The sequence below is a fragment of the Somniosus microcephalus genome, chromosome 23 (genome assembly GCF_052327205.1).
Source record: "Somniosus microcephalus isolate GS21.2 chromosome 23, FLI_Smic_1.0, whole genome shotgun sequence".
Classification (NCBI taxonomy): Eukaryota; Metazoa; Chordata; class Chondrichthyes; order Squaliformes; family Somniosidae; genus Somniosus; species Somniosus microcephalus.
The window spans coordinates 14,984,401-15,003,129 of NC_141009.1; the positions used below are offsets into that span (position 1 = coordinate 14,984,401).

Sequence of the window (18,729 nt, forward strand, 5' to 3'; positions counted from 1 at the left end):
GCGGGCCTTGATGAAGTGGAAGAACCTGGTGACCCCCGGGTGGCAGAGGTCATTGTGGAGGGCCCTCAGCCTATCGATCTGCGCGCTGGCGCAGGTGCCACGTGATAGGGCATCTGGGGGTTCATTGAGCTTCCCAGGCCGGTACAAGATCTCGTAATTGTAGGTGGAAAGTTCGATTCTCCACCTCAAGATCTTGTCATTTTTGATTTTGCCCCTCTGCTTGTTGTTGAACATAAAAGCAACTGAACGCTGGTCAGTGAGCAGGGTAAATCGTTTTCCGACCAGGTAGTGCCTCCAATGACGCACAGCCTCCACAATAGCCTGGGCCTCCTTCTCGACCGCGGAGTGTCTGGTCTCCGGGCCCTGGAGGGTTCGTGAGAAGAATGCCACAGGTCTCCCCGCCTGATTAAGGGTGGCGGCCAGAGCGAAGTCGGACGCATTGCTTTCCACCTGGAAGGGGATGGATTCGTCCACTGTGTGCATGGTGGCTTTGGCAATGTCCTCCTTGATACGGTGGAAGGCCGAGCGGGCCTCTGCCATCAGGGGAAAAGAGGTGGATTTGATCAGCGGACGGGCTTTGTCTGCATAGTAGGGGACCCACTGGGCGTAGTAGGAAAAAAACCCTAGGCACCTCTTCAGAGCTGTGGGGCAGTGGGAGTTCCATAAGGGGACGCATCCGGTCCGGGTCGGGACCGATGACCCCGTGTTCCACAACACAGCCAAGGATGGCGAGGCGGTCTGTGCGGAATACGCACTTCTCCTTGTTATATGTCAGGTTCAGGAGTTGGGCGGTGCGGAGGAATTTCTCGAGGTTTGTGTCATGGTCCTGCAAGTCATGGCCGCAGATGGCCACATTGTCTAGGTAAGGGAAAGTGGCCTGCAGCGCGTTTTGATCGACCATCCGGTCCATCTCCCTTTGGAAGGCGGAGACCCCGTTGGTAACGCCAAAGGGAACCCTAAGGAAGTGATAGAGGCGGCCGTTTGCCTCAAAAGCAGTATACTGGCGGTCTTCGGGGCGGATGGGTAGCTGGTGGTACGCTGATTTCAGGTCAATGGCCGAAAAGACGTGGTACTGCGCGATCTGGTTGACCATGTCAGCTATGCGGGGGAGTGGGTAGGCGCCCAGCAGGGTGTAGCGGTTTATTGTTTGGCTGTAGTCGATGACCAGGCGTTGTTTCTCGCCGGTCTTAACGACCACAACCTGGGCTCACCAGGGGCTGGAGCTGCCCTCAATAACCCCCTCCTTCAGGAGCCGCTCCACTTCGGTTTTGATGAAAACCCTGTCCCCGGCACAGTATCGCCTGCTCTTTGTGGCGATGGGCTTACAGTTGGGGGTGAGGTTAGCAAACAGTGGGGGGGATGGGACTCTGAGTGTGGAGAGGTTGCATCTGGTGTGCGGTGGGCAATTTGGAGGCTGCTGGCTGCGGACTGTGAGTGGGGGGAGGGGGCCACCGTACGCCATCGTAACGCTTTTGAGGTGGCACTGGAAATCCAACCCCAGTAGAACGGCAGCGCAAAGTTGGGGCAGGACCAGGAGTTTAAAATTATTGAACACAGTCCCGTCTACTACTAGTGTCACCACGCAGTAGCCGCCGATGTCCGTTGACTGGGACTCGGCGGCCATAGAAATCCGCTGGTGCGCAGGCAGGACTGGGAGAGAGCAACGCCGCACCGTGTCGGGCTGGATGAAGCTCTCTGTGCTCCCGGAGTCAAAAAGGCAGTTTATTGCATGGCCGTTTACCTTAACGTCCATTTTGGACCGAGCTAGTTGGTGCGGTCTCGTTGAGGCCAGCGTAGGGGTCGGTGTGTCGCTGCGGGTATCAGATGGGGGGGGTTTGGCGGCTTGCTGCGTCCCGGCTGGTGTCCAAGATGGCGGCGTCCATGATTCCCATGTGGCTGGAGTCGTCCAAGATGGCTGCTGCTGCGGTGGTTCGCACATGGCTGGGGAGGCCCAAGATGGCGGCCCACACGCGGCGCTGTTGGGGGCCCAAGATGGCGGCTCGCACGGCCCACACGCGGCGCTGCTGGCGTTCGGGGTGGCTTTGGCCTTGCAGACGCTAGCGTAGTGTCCCTTTTTCCCGCAGCCCGAGCAGGTCGCATTCTTCGCCGGGCAGCGCGCTCTGGGGTGTTTGGCCTGGCCACAGAAGTAGCATTTCTGGCCTTGGGATACTGCTGTCTGGCTTTGGGACACTGCTGCGGTGGTTGGGCCGTGGCTGGGGTGGCACGGTGCTATGGGGCTGTCCTACCGTGTCCCAGGTTGTCGTTGTCCACGGTGCAGAGGAGTAGGCATCCATGCCCCGGTAGGCTGCGTCCAGCGTTAGTGCGATTTCGGAGGCTTTGTCGAGGGTGAGGTCACTCTGCTCCAGCAGTCGCTGTCGGGTGTAGTTGGACCTGTGGCCCGCTGCGAAGGCATCCCGGATCAGTTCCTCCGTGTACTTAGTGGGCGTTACCGCCTTACACCCACAGGCCCGGCCAAGCACGGACAGTGCTTGGAGGTATTCCTCAGTCGATTCCCCAGGCTGTTGCTTGCGACTCCCCAGGAGGTGCCTGGCGTAAACTTCGTTCACAGGGCGCGTGTACTGGGTCTTGAGGGGCTGGAGGGCGGCTGTGTACGAGGTCGCGTCCCGGATGACTGAGTACACTCGGTGGTTCACCTTGGAGATCAGGACAGACAGTTTGTTCGCATCCGTTACGACCGCAGTGGAGGCAGTCAGGAATGCCTCGAAGCACATGAGCCAGTGAGCAAACTTGGTGGAAGCGTCTGCTTCCCGACTGTCCAGGTCCAGGCATGCTGGTGTGAGGATCTTCTCCATTATAAAAAATTTAGTTAATAAAATTGATGTGCCATCAATTACTCGAAAGACTGAGGTTAGGCGAGTAACAACCAGGCTTTTATTAACTAAAGAATGAAGGTCTAGTCTCGAGTGGTCGACCCGTCCAGAATACTAAGGGACTGGGAGGTAGTCACTTATATACCTGGAATAGTGGGAGGAGTCAGCCGAGGCATGTCCAGACCTGTACCTAGTGGAATACACATACGCATACAGACAGGTATAACAGTTAGCTTCTGTGCTAGGCAGGGGAAAATGACCCAGTTCTGGTGGCTGATTCAGTGAGCCTGGCTAGAAAATACACGTGTGGAGGCTGAGTGGTATGATTCGGTTCAGCTGCAATGTCCTCCCTAGTCAAATAACCTGCGACGCTTGCTGTCTTGGTTTGTATGTGGAGAATGAGCACTTGACTGATGGACCAGCTGGCTTCCAGTGACTGTGAAACCATATTCAGCACCTTCAGGAGAGAGTAGCAAAAAGATGGGGGGGGGGGGGAGTTAAATCCTTCAAAAGTTCTCAGCGCCCCAAACTGGGTTCCTTTAGAAGCGAGTAAACTGTTGCTCGGATTGCATCAGCTGATGGTCGGACTAGTGTGTGATACCAGTGGTGTTTCTTCAGCAGTTGGCAGAGTTCAGTTACAACTGTGCTGTGTAATGCTTTCTCTGTGACGAGCAAGAAGGCAAGCCGAGCTTGTGTTTGTTTTTGCACTGAGCTTCCACAATGTCCCTACAAGAAAACCTGTTGCCGCAGAAAGAAATAGCATCTACTTGGCAACCTCTTGTGTTCGCTGGTTAATTGAGAAACTGAGATCTGTTCCCAGGTTTGCCACTGCGGTGGTTAGGATTTCAGTGATGTGCAGTGGTGGGTGTGTGAAAGAGCAAGCTTGTATTGATACTGTCCTTAAGTGCTTTCCAAACAATGGATTGCTTTTGAAGTGTAGTCATTGTTTTGTAGGCAATCGTGGCAGCCACTTTGTGCACAGCAAGGCCCCACAAACCGCAAATGATTGTATGACCAGACCAGACAGTCTGTATTTTTAGTGTTTTGAGGCCACAATACCAGGAGAACTCCTGGCCAATGTTTCCCCTCATTTTAATTTCTGTGCGCGGTCCCTTTAACGGGCAGCACGGACCATTCAAAGTTTCACGCATGCGCAAAATTTCACGTTTAAAAAAAGCTGGACCTGGGCTGTGCGGGACCGGCAGACAGCTGTGCAGCCGCAATAACAACAGAAAATGCTGGAAATACTCAGCAGGCCAGGCAGCATCCGTGGAGAGAGAGACGGAGTTAATGTTAACTCTACTTCTCTCTCCACGGATGCTGCCTGGCCTGCTGAGTATTTCCAGCATTTTCTGTTGTTATTTCAGATTTCCAGCATCCGCAGTATTTTGCAATTATATAGCTGTGCAGCCGCGCAGCTTAGAGGGAACGTTGCTCCTGGCTCTTGTTTGAATAGTACCTCGGTTTAACGTATCCAAATGACAGCTCCTCGGATAATGCTGCACTCCCTCCGTGCTGCACTCCCTCCGTACTGCACTGAAATGTCATTATGGATTGTGTGTTCAATTCGACAGTGGAGCTTGAATCCACAACCTCCTGACTCGGGCAAGAGTGCCTGATTGAGCCAAGGTGGAACTCCATAATGTGTCTATTTGGGGAATAGTGAAAAGCATCCAGCATTACAATTACAGATTTTGCTTTTCCAAACTTGGGTTGTGTCTGAAGGAGTATGTTTTGAGCTGTATAATAGTATGGTTACAAGTCTGTCACTCGTGGGAGTAATTTGGTTATGAATTAAGAGTATCGTACAAGTTTATTACGATCATTGAGTTAGTGGAGAAAGACTTGTATTTATACAGCGCCTTATCACATCTTAAATGTTCCAAAGCAGTCCACAAAGCTAATTACGTTGAAATGTATAGCAAATACAGCAGCCATGTTGTACAAGTTAAGATCCCACAAACAGCAATAGAATGAATGACCACTTAATCTGTTTTTGGTGGTATTGGTTGTCGCAGGCTAATAGTCAAATGACTTCTTTAAACCGCTGCTATTGTTGCCTGGGCGGTAGTGTCAGGGACCCCTTCCTTAGTGACCGACAGTCAGTGAGGGGGTACCTTTTTGTTTAACTGCTTCATAACAGTCCGTTAGTACGTTAGCCGAACCAATGGTTTGCAGAGCTTTCAATTACTGTAACTGTTTGGAGCATATTTTATATAAGGTATATTTTATTGTGTTCTGGTTCAGCAGATAGTCCAGAATTTAAGGCAAATTAATGTGGCTTTGTGTGTGCACGTTGAATAATCTGGGTCACCGTTAATTTTTGTGTTGGTTAGAAAGGATTGTATTGCCTGGTGCGTACAAGATAGTCTGGGAATTAGTGAAGTTAAAAATACAATATTGTTTTAACTTTAGCTAAGATTTCAGTAAAAAGCTTCCATAATAGACATACTCCTCCAGTGACTCAGTTGGTAAAACCAATGTGGCCAGAAAGCCACAGCTTCAATTCTTTGTGCTGAATTAACTAATTTCAGCCAGGGTAACAATAGGGGACACTTGCGCTAGTGACTGGAAAATCGGGCAGACTCGCTGCATCTGATCGCTATTCAGTGACCCCTTCCTAGGAAATGTACATGTGCGCACCTGGTGAGGACTGGAGTGGGCTTAACCTTGATGTGCCAAACCCCCCCCCCCCCCCCAATATGGTCACTGCCCAGGCCTGCACATAATTAATGGATGCTTGGCCAAGGTACTTCCCATTAGAAGTGGAAACAATAACCTAACACTTTTTCAGGGGTGGGAGATGAGAGAAAACTGCCAAAAAGTTCGATACATTGTACGTAATCAATCAGTGTGGTGTTAGTATCTTCCAGCCAGTTATTCTGGAATTGTAGCCAGATATGAATCAGTGTTCCCAAACACAATGGCAAAAAGAACTCATTTGTCAGACAGAGCTTCAAATACCATGTGTTCAGCCAAATCTGGCTGGCATTCAGGGATCAGTGCCCCTCCATGTTTGCATAATGTGTCTCCTTTGCCAGTAACCGACCGAGACTTGCAAGCTTGTAGTTGCGTAGTGTGATATAAAATCTCTTAAAATACTTACCCTAGGACCAAGTGCAATCGATTTAATCAGCATTTATTGTATAGAGGGTGGGACATGTCCACGTCAATTACTCCCTTAGAATTCCACATTCTCCAGCATATTTCGGGTCATAATTTTTAGACACTGGAAAAGATCATTATGCCTCACACGCGTGTCCTTTTTTTATTTAGCAAGCCCATCTGAAATGCCTTCTCTCCATATTGCCCCCTGTCCCGACTTCACCCGCCCCTCTCTTTGGTCTGCATTATGATGTCCTTTCCCGTGTATTTCATAGTGTTGCTTGTGGTTTCGCTGCCCTCCCTTATGGTAGTGCAATTCTATTTTCTCACTTCTGATTGCATTAAGTTCTTGAATATTCCATTGTTGATTTTAGTTTAATTTTCATATTTTGTGGAATCCCGCACTTGATTTACACCAGTAGTCCTGACTAAATAAGCGCTGTCCCAGATTCATATAATGCTATGGAGTCGGTCAGAACCACACACCAGTGCTAGAAAAATGATGTTGCTCACCACTTGGAAATCTGGGCTTTCATTGAACTCGTCCTTAACTTTGGCCGTGGAATACACTTGGCAGAGTTCATGCTCCCTACGGTTTGAGTGCACAAGCATTCAAAGCTTTGAAGGCCTGCTGCATGCACCTCCTGCGCTCCTCCTACCTTCCTCCCCGCCCCAAAAAAGAACACAGATCCTCGGTGTATTTTTAAAAAAAAACTTGTATTACTTGACAGTTTTGTCAAAACATTGGATCTTGCTGCTTGTGGCCGTTCCATTTGAAATTGCTCCTGGGGCCTGTCGGGTGCTTTGTTTATACAGGTAGACTATCCTTTATCCGAACTTCCGAAAACCTCTAAAAACCGAAAGTTTTTTCGTTCAGCGTAAGTCGTGCGCACGACATGACCAGAGTGGCGCATGACTTACGCTGAGCAGGGCAGAGGGTCACAGAGTTCCCTCCTGGGTAGGAGATTGCAGGCCGAGCCGGGCAGTGTGAAGGAGGTACCGGGAGAGTGAACCCAACAATACAGCGGCCCGTCCGATAGCTGCAGCGGCCCGTCCGATATTCTTTTCTCCCGACCCCCCCGCCGACACCCCCGACCCCCGCCGACCCCGACCCCCACCCCCGACAAATTTCCCAGTCTTATAAAATACCTTCTGAAATCCGAAATTTTCCGAAAACCGAAACACGGCTGGTCCCAAGGTTTTCGGATAAAGGATAGTCTACCTGTACTTCCTTTCACAATTGCATTTGTAATTTCACAATACTCAGCTCATCCGCTGCTGAAACCCTCATCCATGCCTTTGTTACCTCTAGACTTGACTATTCCAATGCACTCCCGGCCGGCCTCCCACATTCTACCCTACGTAAACTTGAGGTGATCCAAAGCTCAGCTGCCCGTGTCCTAACTTGCACCAAGTCCTATTCACCCATCACCCCCTGTGCTCGCTGACCTGCATTGGCTCCCGGTTAAGCAGCGCCTCGATTAAAATTCCCATCCTTGTTTTCAAATCCCTCCATGGCCTCGCCCCTCTCTATCTCTGTAACCTCCTCCAGTCCCACAATCCTCAGATATATCTGTGCTCCTCTAATTCTGGCCTCTTGAGACTCCCCGATTTTAATCGCTCCACCATTGGTGGCCGTGCCTTCAGCTCCCAAGGAATTCCCTCCCTAAACCTCTTTGCCTCGCTACCTCTCTCTCCTCATTTAAGGCGCTCCTTAAAACCTATCCCTTTAACCACCTGCCCTAATAGTTCCTTATATGGCTGAGTGTCAAATTTTGTTAAAGCTCCTGTGAAGCACCATGGGGTGTTTTACTACCTTAAAGGTGCTATGTAAATACAAGTTGTTGTCCTTGTGCTGTCCACGCACTGTGACAAAATAATGATACCTGGAATCTTGCAGCAGCTACACTGATTTGCTTACCAACTGATGCTGTGCAGGAATGGTGTGCTAAACTGGTACTGAACCAGTTTTGGAGGACCAAAGGTGAGGAAAGCACACCATTACTTAGCATCATTAGGCACTGGCATAATTTAGTAGCAATGTCTTGTAGAACTTCATAGTCCACATTCGGTCCTGTCCAACCACCTCTATCCTTGCCGATTGTTGCTAGCTCTCCATACCATAGCACATCAACTTTAAAATTCTTCTCCTTGTCTACAAATCTTTCCACGGCCTCACTCCTCACTAACTCTGCAACCTCCTCAGCCCTATGTCCCTGTTTCCACACTTGCTTCAACTCTGATCCACTGTGTTCCTCTCTCCTTGCACTTCACCATCGGGGACAAGTCTTCAGCCACCCTGCCCCTACACTTTGGAACTCGCTCCCCATACACTTCTGCCTCGCTTCGACCTCCATTTCAAAAGCCTCATTAAAATTTACCTAATCAGCCATCTTCTCCAATTCCACCCTCGCTCCTACTCGTATCTGACTCTGACTGTGGGCCACCTTGTGGCATCTTGTTATAGCAAAGGTGCTCTTATTATAAGTCGAAGTTGCACCGATGGAATCTTCTCCATCAGGACATTTAAAGCCACATTATCCGGAATGGTACCATCTAGTATTAACGCTAACTCGAGTTATAAAGCAAAATATTCAGGTGTAAAAGGTTTCAAATGTTGCACTTGATTTTAAAATGTTAACGTGCTTCTGTTTTTTTTTTCCCCTCCCCTGTTGAAGATTGCTGCTAAAATAGATGCCGGGTCACATCTGAACAATTCTACTCCTGTGGTAGATCCTGCAGTCTACGGCTATGGGACTCAGAAACGGACACTGGATGATGGGGGTAAGCCAGCTGTCCAAACTTGATGGCATTTTTTTCTTGTTTCTCAATTTAGCTACATGATTTGAGGTCTTTTGTGCTGACTATATTTGCATAATCTTTGCTAGTCATATTTATAACGAGATTTAAAATCTTACCAGAACAAACATGGCACGGAACATTGGCTCTCTGGTACACTGGTCCCGAGTAATAGGACCCCTGTTTACACTCATGATTCTTGATGGGTTGGTGTGACCCTCAAGCTTCTATGAGGTACTGCAAGGAGGCCAGGCACTTCCCATAGTGGTGTAACTCCGACAAGGCTCAACAATTGTGCACTGCTTAACAGCTGGTTTGAGATGTACTGGAGCAGACAAGTCACTTATCGGTCAACTCCGCCAAGGTGATGCTCGGCCTTAATGGACAAAGGAAAAGGAGACAGTATCCTTCCCCTCCCACCACAACCCCGTCGCACCATGAGCCCAGAAAAGCTGTGTTGAGTTCCCTGTGGAACAGACTTTTACAATGGAACATGGCGATGTGGGGGGAGAGCGAGACTACCAGCGGTGGTAGATGACCTCTTCCTGCCCATCTTGCTCTCCTCTCAATTTATTGGTCCTTCCTCGTATACTTGACCTCCACTTGCCAATGGCTGACCCAGTAGTAAGAGGGCGGTAAAGCTGCAATCAAATCCAATCATTAATGAATTAATTTGAATGGATAGGCTTTCATTGTTAGTCAAGCTTAGAACAAAATAGACTGTGCAGTCCCCTCATGACCCCTAATGCTGTTGCCTTCATGAACAACATAAACCAAAAAAAAAACCTTTAAAGTTTCTCAATCCACCAGTTTCTTTTTCTGCATTTCATAAGAACATAAATAGGAGCAGGAGTAGGCCCTTCGAGCTTGCTCCACCATTCAGTAAGATCATGGCTGATCTTCTACCTCAACTCCACTTCCCCGCACTATCCCCATATCCCTTGATTCCCTTAGTGCCCAAAAATCTATCGATCTCTCTTGAATATACTCAACGACGGAGCATCCACAGCCCTCTGGGGTAGAGAATTCCACAGGTTCACCACCCTCTGTAAAGAAATTTCTCCTCACCTCAGTCTTAAATGTCCTACCCCGTATCCTGAGACGCTGACCCCTCGTTCTAGACCCCCCAGCCAGGGGAAACATCCTCTCTGCATCCAGTCTGTCGAGCCCTGTCAGAATTTTATACGTTTCAATGAGATCCCCTCTCATTCTTCTAAACTCCAGTGAATACAGGCCTAGTCGACCCAATCTCTCCTCGTACGACAGTCCTGCCATCCCAGGAATCAGTCTGGTGAACCTTCGCTGCACTCCTTATTTCAAAAATTGGTATCTGCAAGCTGCTCCTCCATTTTTCAGTTAAAGGGCAAATGGGGTGCACATTTTGACCTGATAACTGGTGGGGGAAATCCCTGTGCAGCATGTGCATCAGGCAGCATGGTGTGCCACACAGTTACTCTTCATCTGGTTGGCAGTCTCTGGAAATAACATTCGCTAATGAGTGATCTAAATGCTGAAGTTGGACTTGTCAATTCCCCATCAATTCCAAATTTGCAAATGCAAAATACGGCAGATGCTGGAAATCTGAAATAAAAACAGAAAATGCTGGAAGTACGCGCAGGTCAGGCAGCATAGGCACTTTACAGCCGTCGGGACTCGACATTGAGTTCAACAATCTCAGGCTGTAACCTCTGCCCCCGTTTTGTTTTTGGATGGCATTGCTAAATCAAGAGGCACACAGAAGAGGACAAAAAAGGAGAACGAATGTATTTGCATGTTTAATTTAACATTCAGAAGTAAGAGTATTTTCTCATAGCCGAGCAGCAAGATAAAGTTTATAAAACACAATTGCAGCTCGATATGCTGGGAGTGGTTTTTTGTTGTCCACCTTCTGCCTTCTCCCCCTCCCACCCAAAGAACTGCTTCTCTGTCTTCACTTTGTAGTTGGGAATGATAAACTCTGCTCTTTATAAATGGGCTGTTCAGTTGATCCGAGTCTGTGGATTTGAAATATAATTCCACTCTTCCACTGACTCCCAGTGGATCACATTTGGGCATTCCTTAGAAGCCTGATGGAGCTGTTTTAACTCTTTATCCTATTAAAGATTAATTTCACTCTAGGATTGCTAGCAGTTTTCTATGCCAATTTTAAGTATCTTTCCATCATTTGAGTTTGTGTTCTTGAAAGTATGCAGCACAGTTGTGCGTTTTCGCTTGTTTTTACTATGTCAGTCAAATTTGATTCGGCTCCACAGTAAGACATTTCTTGTCTCTTGGGCTTATTTTTAAATGATGGACTACGTGCAATCTTTGTTCCCATATCCTCCTTTGGTTTGGAGTCCACTTTTTCCTGATTCCACTTCTGTGAAGTGCTTTGGATGTTTTTCTATGTTAACAGCTCTTTCTGCATGCATATTGTTGAATAAACACGCTTTTTAAAAATCTCTACTCTGCGCTATGGGACTTGGTCGTCCACCTCAAAAATAAATGTACAGGAAACTTTGTGCTATCCGGCACCAACGGGACCGAGCTGTTGCCGTCCCATCAAAACTGCCGGACAAACCAGCGCTAATGTTGAAACATAGAGATTTTGAGCTCCGTATCTGGCAACAAACCATGTTGCATCTTCTAAACAGTCAGCCGTACCTTGCAAGCGTCTCTGTAGCTTAGCAACAGCTTCAGCGAGACCTTGCAGAGCCTGACTGGTGGGGAAAAAAACCTAACGAAACGGCTCCTGATTTTTGCCGGTGCAAGAAATTTTTTTAATTCAACCTTCAGCCTCTTATCCATTTAAATAAAAATATGTTTGCATGCAAATGTATTTTTCTTTTAACCTGTTGTAAGTGCATGTTCTGGTACAGACTGTTGGGGAGGCTGTTTGGATTTATACTTGGGAGAATATTGGTTACCTTGCTTTCTGTTTCATGGCGCTGCCTTGCAGACAGCAACCTTCAGTGAAATAAAACTGGCAAAAGGCCTAACTATAAAATAGAATGCACTTTAATTCTGGTGTTTGTGGAGTTCTATTTCAGTTGCCTTTCAAAGTTGTAGCATGTTCCTGTTACTAATGCCCACTTGCTTTGTGAATTGCTTCTCTCTTTATCTGCCACTGGCTAATGGAGAAACAGCAGTGTGGATTGAAGAGGAATGTGTAGAATCAGTTGTGGGTGCCCTTGTGACATCTCTCTCAGCTGTACCAAGCACATCTGGCCTGCCAAACTGGTGGGTGATTGTAAGTGGAAGGTTTTTGCTTGGTTGGTGCTAAGCTGTTTATGATAAATACAGGTGTGCAACTGCTTCTTACTGAGCTGCAGTCCTTCCCTTCTGAATATAGTACAGCAAGAATTAACTTTCTCTATTGAACTGCTGCATCTGAAGGTGTGGCTGCATAGGTAGCCATTTAACATGCTCCTGGTATTCTAGTGCCTTGGTGCTTCCAATGTGTCGAGTCAAAATAGAAATGGTTCAATCCAACCTTACAGGGTTGGCCTAGCATCCTGTCTGGCCATCTTCACTGACATTTGTAGAGGGTTGTAGCAAAAGGATGGCAGATCTATGTTGAGTTGCATGTAACCAAGAAAGGATTGTTGCATGAATACTGGTTGGTGGGGAGTGATTTTCAAGGAAATGTTTGCCTTCAGTTTGGATAAGTAAACCATTGAGTTTCATGGTTACCTGGACGGCTAGAGAGCTTTTCTGCAACAACTCGCACTCATTCGCTTCGTTTTTAAATTGGCGCTCATGACTCAAAAGGGTCTGACATGTTGTGCTGTTGTCTAGGTGGATATAGTCAGCCAGGGCACTCGATTCAGTTGGCATGTCACACTGAAGGTTTAAACTTACAATATCACTATTATTAAAAGAACCTGCAGTGAGTTATTGCGAAATAACATTCTTATTATGTGCCTTTGTCAAGCTGCCCATGTAGCTCCTGTCGAACTGTGTGCAGGTTGTAACTTCCAGTGCCGGTTATGGTGCCGAGACAGGTGTTTTAATCGAAGTCCTCATTCGACAAGGTCCATTCTGGAATCTGCTGCAGTGTGTTCCTCCTGTGTGTTAACACCAGAATAGGAGTCTACAGGAGACAGCTGCATGAGGAGTATTTGTACTTTCAGACTTTAATTCTCCTTTCCCTTTTCCCAGTAGTGAACCAGCTTGGGGGAATGGTGCATCAAAGGTAAGTGACAGACTGTTGTAATTATTGTGTATCTATCTATAGTTGTAAAATATTCTATCCAATTTTAAGCTTCCCCAGAGCAACTAGTACCAGATGCTAAAAGTAAAAGCACTTTTGAAACATTTTTTATTGTATGTGATCCCTATTCGAAAGTGTGTGGATGTAGAATCGCCCAATATCGTGGCAATACAGTGATGCGTGCATGATTAACATTGAGGTGCACAATCTGAAAACAAAACTGGCTTACTACAGCTATCTGCAACACTTCTGCAAAATGTTTCTATTGGCTTATGTGCTTTGCTGCACAGCTTGTAGTAGTTGCACCACATGTTTGGGTGTGGCTGCCATCACCAGCTCCAAACAGTGCACTGTAACTAGACAGTGGGATTGTGGAGATTTAGTAGTTGTGATTATTTTTGATGTAATGTTTCTGTAGCTGTAAGATATCTGCATGCATTTTGGGTTTGAGTGGTTCATATGGACACATTTGCACCAAACATGTGCCTCACTTTCTCTCTTCCCCGCTCCCCCCCCCCCCCCACCAAACAAAATCTCCCTGGCCATCCCAAAATATTTTCTAGTGAGATTGCGGAAAGAGCTTAGCTGTATGTAGCAAGAAGCTGTTGGGTTCCTGCATAATGCAGCATAGAAGGATAAATACATGGCCTGCTCCTGCGATTTATTTATTTTTCTCCCCCTTAGTGAGTTCTATTTTCAGTTGAGCTATCGTAGAAGTATAGAATGAAGGCCAGGTGGCTGCTCAAAGGAGGGAAGAACCCCAGCTGATTTCAGTCTTTCCCCATCCCTCACACCCCAAAACCACCAATACCCAGGGCTGTCAACGCCAGCTGTGGCGTTTGCTGGAACGGAGTCGCAGCCTTAAGAGTTTAAAAAGGGGAAAAAAAGGTCGGCTTGAGAGTAGCCAGTTACTTTCCTTAAAATCAATGCCCTTTTTATTGTGATTAAAGCCCGGAAATCGTCTCCCATCATGTAATTTTGTCACAATTGTGGCGAGGAATATAATCCAGTTATCGTGGTTTTATTGGTATTGCAATGTGCATGTAAACCAGGATATTCCAATCTGTTTTTGTAATCTTGTAAAATTCTTCTTTCAGGACTATAATGTCTGAAGAGTACAAAGTGCCTGATAAAATGGTTGGATTCAGTAAGTATGAAACTTTTGGAGAATATAAATGGTTTAAGTTGCAGGTTCATTTTTAAATGCAGTAATTTGCATTTAAACACTTATACAAAATGCTGCTTGTGTGAAACATTAATTATGCTGATAATCTCACTAGATTGAGCTCTTGTTTTTTTCACATTTTGGAAGTTAGAATCTCTGCTGGATCTCCGGATGTTTGTTGCAGGGCTGGATGTTTTAAGCATGTTTTCAAAAAAATTGGAATCGAAATGTTTGGTTTATTTCAATCCGTGCAAATCGGCTCGGAAACTGGTTAGCACAAATGTGTTGGGTGAAATCAGTATTGTTTTGAAGTCCGATGATAGCCTGATCGGTATGTGATGCATAAAGCTGCTGCAGAGTGCTAACACATGATTTCATGCTCCTAGTTTTTGCCTGCATGGCAGGTTCCTGACCTCAGCTGGCTTCTGTTTAAGGTGTGGGGTAGGGGAGAGAAAGGAGAGGGTTGGGGAAAAGAAGTCTTTCACTGGAGGGTTACCTGATTCAGGTTGGTATTGTACACCACGTAGTTGCTGGTACGTTTTACAGAGGAATGAAAGATGTCAACCTAGTGATTCTCTGACTTGTGCAGGAGGAGGGAGGAGAAGGAAAAAAAAAAAAAAGTCCAGGCAGTTTTTTTTTGGCATCTTATCTCCGATCCCTTTGCTGATTTCTTCAACTGTTCAGAAGGTGACTGGTGTGAGATGCAGGTGTTCCAATTTGCTACTCCACAGTCAGAAAGAGCATGGGGCTTCAGTTAGTGACTACACGCTTCATTTAAAAAGAACAAAACAGTAATTTGATAGGATGCGAGTTCAGTTCAGCAGAATTTGAATAGTTGGTGGGTATTAATCCATCGCTGATCTTGGCTGCACTGTCTAGGGAGATGGTGAACCGAACAGAGATGTTCGCCTAATAGGGAGTGTCACCTTTGCTTGCTCTTGCACACCTAATGGTTAGTTATAGGGCAATATTTGTAGATGCCTGGCAATGGATTGTCTGCTTATATTTCCAGTTATGGAGAGAAGCTTTTAGATGAATTTAAAAAAAAAAAAAAAAAAAAAAATTGTATAAATCTACAGGATCATCACTTTTAGTAACTTACAACAAGTGGTTTGATTTGACTATGCCTAGTTTACCTGGGTGAGCTGCTGCTGCGAATTAAATGGAATCCATATACATGTATCTGATTACTGTGTTACATTTAACTCGGTTACTGCTACAGAGGATTCATTTTGGACGATATGGGGGCTGAATGTAAGGCAAAGTTTTGAAATTCCCCAGTATCCCCAAACGCTGTCCTCCCTACTTCTGCCACTATGAGCTTCTATGTGCAGGTTAATGCTTCTACGTAATCTTTGTGGGAAGTGCTTTCCTGTGGGGCAGGACCTGCTGTGTCCTACGAAAGAGCCTAAGAACTAGGAGCAGGAGTCGGCCATATGGCCCCTCGAGCATGCTCCATTCAAACCGATCATGGCTGATCTTCCACCTCAACTCTACTTTCTCGCCCGATCCCCATATTCCTTGATTCCCCTTAAACCCAAAAATCTATCTATCTCGGCCGTGACTATACTCCATGCCTCAGCATCCATAGCCCTTTGGGCTAGAGAATTCCAAAGATTCGCAACCCTTTGAGTGAAAAATTTCCTCCTCCTCTCGGTCTTAAATGGCCGTCCCTTATCCTTAGACTGTGCCCCCTAGTTACAGACTCTCCAGCCAGGGGGAAACAATCTCTCAGCATCTACCCTGTCAATCCCCCTCAGAATCTTCTATGTTTCAATGAGATCACCTCTCATTCTTCTAAACTCGAGTGTATAGGCTCCTCCTCTTCCTCTTCCGCTGGTGAAATGTTCTTTTTATTGCCCCAGCTGAGAATTGGTAAACTCGCAGCTTGGGTACAATGTAGTTTGATTATTGGTCATTTCTGGGATGTTAACTAGCACCTCCATTTTGAGTCCCAGCATACTGCTGCTGAGATGCTTGTTTAAATATTGCTTAAATGTAACGGAGATAACCATAGTTCCTCAAAGATGGCTGTCCTAATGTTCAATATATTTTGCATTAGATGTACCATGGCAGTTGTACCCTGAGTATCTTTAATAAAAACAGAAAATGCTGGAGATACTCAGCAGGTCAGGCAGCATCTGTGGAGAGAGAAACAGAGTTAACGTTTCAGGTCGATGACCCTTCGTCAGACCTGACCTGAGTATTTCCAGCATTTTCTGTTTTTATTTCAGATTTCCAGCATGCTTTTGTATTCCTGAGTATCTTTAGACAGGTCATATTCAAATCTAATCTATTTAGGCCAGAACTGGGCTGCTTTCTCTAAGGTCGTATTGATATTCCTATTATCCCATTGACTCAGATTATTGCTTTTGTTCTCTCCAGTAATTGGCAGGGGAGGAGAACAGATATCTCGGATACAGATGGAATCTGGCTGCAAGATTCAGATTGCACCTGGCTGCAAGATTCAGATTGCATCTGGTAAGCACTTGGCTGTTTTAGATTAGGCTAGATCACCTTCAGTTTCTGGTTTAAAAAAAAATACAATCATACACCTTGCAAGTCTATTTTAAAATGTATTTGTTTGTCTTGGATATTGTGACGTAATCCTGCTACCATTATTGTCTAGTCAATATAGGTTGATGTGCAATATTGATACTGTGGCATGATAAAAATTGTCTTAAACGCTTCTGTAGTAATGCTGTGGTACCAGGAACACTCATTTCCTGTTGAACTAACTTTCCTTTTTTGCACCCCCCCCTCCCCTCCCCAAGATAGTGAAGGTCTCTCAGAAAGGTCCTGCACATTAACAGGCTCCCCAGAGAACATAGAGTAAGTGTTGTCTGTCTTCTGTTCTCCTAAGTACATGTTTGACATATTAAACTGCCGTACAATCTGGTATATAATTTGCATTTTCATACATGCTCTTGTCTCTTTGTATCCAATCTCTCTCCCACAAATGTTCTTACCTTGCCTACCATCCTCTCCTAACCCCCCACCAAAACCGTGGGGTGCTGAGATTAATCATGGCACACCTACTGCTGCACTGACTTGACACACTGGAACCTAGTAGTCTGTGTGGCTAAGTGCTGAGTGGTACCTTTACCTATTAAGGAGACGGGATCACCAAATTCTATTCATCCAAGATCCACTTACCAACACTTGACCTTACTGAGGTCAAGAACCAACTCTGCATGTTCAGCTGCCAAAAACTGTTACGGGTATTTCAGCAGCTGTGTTCGTTTCATGCTATACATTTATTTCTGTCCAGTGTCAAAAGGAGAAAGTTGAAGTTCACTTTAAACTAGAAGAATTGCTAAACTTCTGTATAAGATAGATTTAGATGTTGCTTTAGTTGACCCCTGAGGGTTGGAACGGGCAAGATAAGATAGATGACTGTTAGATTCACTGCCTCGCATGGAAAGGCAAATGTGCATAACTGGCTTCATTTGAGCGATGATTAACCAAATATAAACAGAAGGGGCAAAAGTTGACACAGCTGTACTGCCAAGTCTTGCATGGTTCACAGTGTGGTTCCAAGACCTGACATTATGGTCTGCCTCCGAGGACCTCTGCACTAGGATAATAGCTTAAATATAGGGGAACTTATACAATGGTATGATTTGCATGGTTGTTCCTGATGACTATGAAATAAGGGAAATAAGACTCAAACGGTGGCCTGATTTTTTTTTACTGTATGACTTGTGTTGGAATGCCCTTTTCCACACTGCGATATGACCATGATGTGTCATTTCTAGCACAAAAGATAGTAAATGCAGCGGCACATTTGCCCGTGGCTTGTGATCTTTTGTTCTCAATGTTCCTGAGCAACATTCTCGCCTTCAGATTCCCAGCCCTCTGCCAATGATGCATTTGTGTCATTGTGAAGAGGTGCATGAGAATGGCTTGTGGTGATGATACTCTTGTTCTTCCCCTCCCCTTTCAAAATATAAGGCAGCACCCTGCCTCTGCTTGGTGTCTCCACCTGATAGGAAAGATGGAATTGAGGGATTCGAGCCGTAAATCTGTGTCCTGTGCTACAGCACATTAAAGTGCTAGTGTGTTGAAACCCTATCCCGGGGAAATCAGGCTCATCCAACCGTCTGCCTGAAATGGACTGAATTTTCCCGGAAGCTAAGTATTTAACAAGCCCTTCAATATTTTGACCAAAGCAAATCTTCAACCAGCTAACAAAACTAAATGATTGTAGCAAAGGGTTACATCAGTATGATACTACGGCATTCCTGTGGAGTATTTTGTTGAATGTAATTTAATTACTCCAGTCATGCCAAACTTGTTTGAATTGTATAGTCTGCACTTTTAAGACTGACTTGGCCGATCACTGTGATGTGCTGGTTTATTAATCAGAGAAGCGAAAAGACTCCTAGGACAGATTGTGGATCGGTGTCGGAACGGACCTGGCTTTCACAATGACATAGATAGCTCCAACAGCGCTATACAGGAAATCCAAATCCCGGCCAGCAAAGTGGGTCTCGTCATCGGCAAAGGAGGGGAAACCATTAAACAACTGCAGGTAAGAGAAGCCTGTGACAATATGGTGGAGTCAGTTTTATCATCTCTCACATCTTCAATCACTACAAACATATTCTGTGATCTCAATTACATGGGGCCCAACA

At 46.0% G+C, this 18,729-nt stretch overlaps 1 protein-coding gene across 7 annotated transcripts in view; it reads left to right on the forward strand.

The window, feature by feature from the left end:
• The window catches only part of fubp3 (far upstream element (FUSE) binding protein 3), a 117,409-nt gene that overhangs the window by 37,861 nt on the left and 60,819 nt on the right, over positions 1 to 18,729 (forward strand). For 6 of the 7 annotated variants that reach the window (XM_085965450.1, XM_085965453.1, XM_085965452.1 and 3 more), the window contains exons 2-7: positions 8,615 to 8,720; positions 12,876 to 12,909; positions 14,025 to 14,074; positions 16,478 to 16,573; positions 16,867 to 16,924; positions 18,461 to 18,626. In XM_085965450.1, coding sequence (XP_085821576.1) covers positions 8,615 to 8,720; positions 12,876 to 12,909; positions 14,025 to 14,074; positions 16,478 to 16,573; positions 16,867 to 16,924; positions 18,461 to 18,626 — 510 coding nt within the window. The remainder of the gene's footprint in view (positions 1 to 8,614; positions 8,721 to 12,875; positions 12,910 to 14,024; positions 14,075 to 16,477; positions 16,574 to 16,866; positions 16,925 to 18,460; positions 18,627 to 18,729) is intronic. The other variant, XM_085965451.1, reaches the window with a different exon arrangement.